The 3,124-nt window shown below is 34.9% G+C and overlaps 1 protein-coding gene across 1 annotated transcript; it reads left to right on the top strand.

The window, feature by feature from the left end:
• The first annotated feature begins 1,058 nt into the window (after positions 1–1,058).
• LOC108834917 (WAT1-related protein At4g16620-like) lies at positions 1,059–3,095 on the top strand. Its single transcript, XM_018608230.2, has 7 exons — positions 1,059–1,410; positions 1,534–1,599; positions 1,729–1,845; positions 1,940–2,174; positions 2,241–2,405; positions 2,490–2,641; positions 2,726–3,095. Exons 1-7 carry the CDS (start codon positions 1,220–1,222, stop codon positions 2,877–2,879), a joined length of 1,080 nt encoding a protein of 359 aa, XP_018463732.1. The 5' UTR covers positions 1,059–1,219; the 3' UTR covers positions 2,880–3,095.
• The last annotated feature ends 29 nt before the right edge of the window (positions 3,096–3,124 follow it).

Below are 3,124 nucleotides of genomic sequence, written 5' to 3' on the forward strand. Positions count from 1 at the left end.
GTCAGTCCCTTAGTCGTTCTCTTTTATATTTGAGAAATATCCAATAAATATCGTAACATGCAATATGCAAATTTGAATTTAGTTAGTAAAACAAATACAAATGTTTGGTGTGATAAATAACAGAATTTAGGCCACAGATTTTCAAAACTCTTAAATCAACGTCTGATCATATGAGATGATATAATTCATTTTTTCAAAAGAAAAGTCATATATATTGACAGATTAAGAGCCTGACTGGTGTAACCGCAGCGGTTGCGGTTGCGGTTACGGAAGTTTGCGGGTGCGGGTGGTTGCGGTTTTAAGCGTTTTCTAGAGATTTGTACGACTGATACAGCTGTTAGAAATTGTTGCGTTTGCGGGATTCTTATGACTGGTAAACTACCAAACGCAACATCTGTTAAATAATAATTTAACAATATTTACATTTTATGTAATTATAAAAATATTAAAAATCATAATAATATGATAAATATAAAATATATATTTATAAAATCATATTATTTAATTTTAAAAATTTATAGAAAATATTTTAGTTTTGAATTTTTATAATATAAATTGAAATATAATATGAATACATTTTACAATTTCTATTATTTCAATTGAAAATTTTTATTGGATATTTTTAGTATTATTTTTATTTATTCTGTTTTTTTTTAAAAAAAATTACCTTTCCGCAACCGCCCGCAACCGCAAACGCTAGCTGGAACCAGCTTTTGATTTTAAGAGGTTCGGAGCGGTTTGAAGCGATTTGTAGCGTTTTCTGTGATTGTTTCGAAACGCCAACAACCGCTATGAACCGCAAAAACTGCATTTGCGGGTGGTAGCGGGAAAACCAGTCAGCACAAGCCTCTACCGGAGTTTTAGTGTCTTATTTCACACGTCAAACAAAAATATTCATCCCCATTACAACCAAAAATTGAGGACTCTTGTATTAAAATAATAGTACTAGTAACAGTTAAAACTTAAAAGTCCAAATAAATAAAAATATGCATTTCCCGAAGAGCTATAATGGCGAGACCGTCCATAAAACACATGTCTTCAAAAGGGAAGAAGTGTGACATTATAGAGAGAAAATTTCAAACTTCAAGCAAACGCATTCCCATAAGAAATAAAAGCATCAAAATGTCTCTCTACTTCTTTTAGTTCCTCCACGAAAATCGAAAACTCGTACTGTTCCTTTTGTTTTCTCAATACTTCTTTGTGTGTTTTGTGGTGACATATGATGAAGAAAGAGACGTTAAAAGAAGTTGGAATAATTGGAGGGTTGGTCGGAGCTCAGGTGATTTACGCCGGAAACTCGGAGATACTGAGCCAGGTCTTGTCTCTTGGTGTTGATCCTCTTCTTGTTGCTATCTTCTGCACCTTTGCATCATTTATTCTCATCAGTCCTCTTGCTTTTCTCCTTGAAAGGTAACTTTTTTTTTATCACTACTCTTTGATTCAAACTAAAACAAAGTTTCAAATTTTATTTCTGTTTCATTTTTTTATTGTGGATTTTTGAACATGTATTTTTTTGGTGGTTGGTATCTGCAGGGAAGTGTGGCCCAGCAGTCTAAGTTTCAAGTTGAAGACAAAACTGGTTTTAGTTTCTCTTGTTGGGTAACGTCCTTTTGATTCCTGCATGTTTTTGATTGCTGTTTGCTTACCTTTTATTTTTTTACTGATTGCTATTTGCTTCTTATGATCATAACATGTGATTAATTAAGAGAGAATATCTGTTTGAAACAGAGTATCTCTGTTCCAGTGGTTATTCTTTGAAGGAATGAAACACACCTCTGCATCGATGGCGACAGCTATGCCTAATCTGGCCCCTGCTTTCATTTTCGTCATCGCTTGGGCTACTGGGTAAAACCCTTTACTTTTCTGTTCATTTGTTATGTTAAGTATATAAATATTAGAGTTTTACTTAATGGGTTTTGAATAATTGACATTGTTAAAGGATGGAGAAAGTGAAGCTAAGTTGTATGTACAGTAGAGTTAAGATGGCAGGGACGGTGTTATGTGTGATGGGAGCTCTCATTATGAGCTTAATGCACAGTAGTACAGCCACATCTAGCTCGCTCAAGGCTCTGCCAATTGTCCCTGACGATGTGGCTTTGGACAAGGAGAAGATCTTAGGCTGCCTCTGTCTCTTCCTTTCCATCTGCTGCTTGTCCTCAAGTATTGTCCTCCAGGTTTGGCCTCATTCCTCTTTCTTATCACTCACAGTTGATTCTAATCTATTTGATCGTTCTAATTAGGCATCCATACTAGTCGAGTTTCCGGCGCCTGTCTCTATGTTTTCAGTGGTAACTTTGATCGGTGGGTTCACCACGGTGGCTTTGCAGTATGTTGTTAAGGGGAGTATGGATATGGGAAGTGCATCAGTAATCGGTCTCAAGAATCTTGTGGGATACGCAGTACTGGTACATATATTCCTCAAGAATCATATCATGTATGTGTGCAACATTTTGAACATGTCTAAAAATGTTTTAAGAATTTGTTTGTAGGGAGGGTTGGTGAGTGGAGGAGGTTTAACTTTTAATGCATGGGTAATTAAGAGAAAAGGACCAGTGGTTGTGTCTCTCTTTAGCCCAATTGCAACTGTGGTGTGTGTTGTTGTCTCTGCTTTCTCCATGGATGACAGTTTCAACCTTGGAAGGTATTTTTTTGCAGCTTTTCTCATTTCAAAGTACATAAAAGAAGTCATTCCTCTTCTTTCTTGTATTTATCTTTGTGGAATTAGCTTTGTTGGAATGGCCTTGATGTTTGGAGGACTTTACTTCGTTATCTGGGCTAAAGGAAAAGAGGATTGCGGAGAAGGAGATGAAGTGAAAGTATATGAAGAAGAAAGTGTGCTCAGAACAGAGTTTGATCTTGAGAAGCCTCTCTTGCGTTAAAGTCTTGTTTTCTTAGTGTTCATGTTAGTTTAGTTATGTTTAAAGAAGTAAGATCAATTTTACTTTATAGAATAGAATTATGTATTTTATTTTGGATATACAACAGAACTATCAATTACTTATATATTTGTTAAGTAATATGGGTTGAACAGCCAAAGTTTGTACACAATTGTTGAATTTTTTTCATCAGAATTGGATATTCATTTATATGTTAAACATTATTTGTCTAAATTTTCAATGAGGAA

This window comes from Raphanus sativus, unplaced genomic scaffold (genome assembly GCF_000801105.2).
Source record: "Raphanus sativus cultivar WK10039 unplaced genomic scaffold, ASM80110v3 Scaffold4499, whole genome shotgun sequence".
Classification (NCBI taxonomy): Eukaryota; Viridiplantae; Streptophyta; class Magnoliopsida; order Brassicales; family Brassicaceae; genus Raphanus; species Raphanus sativus.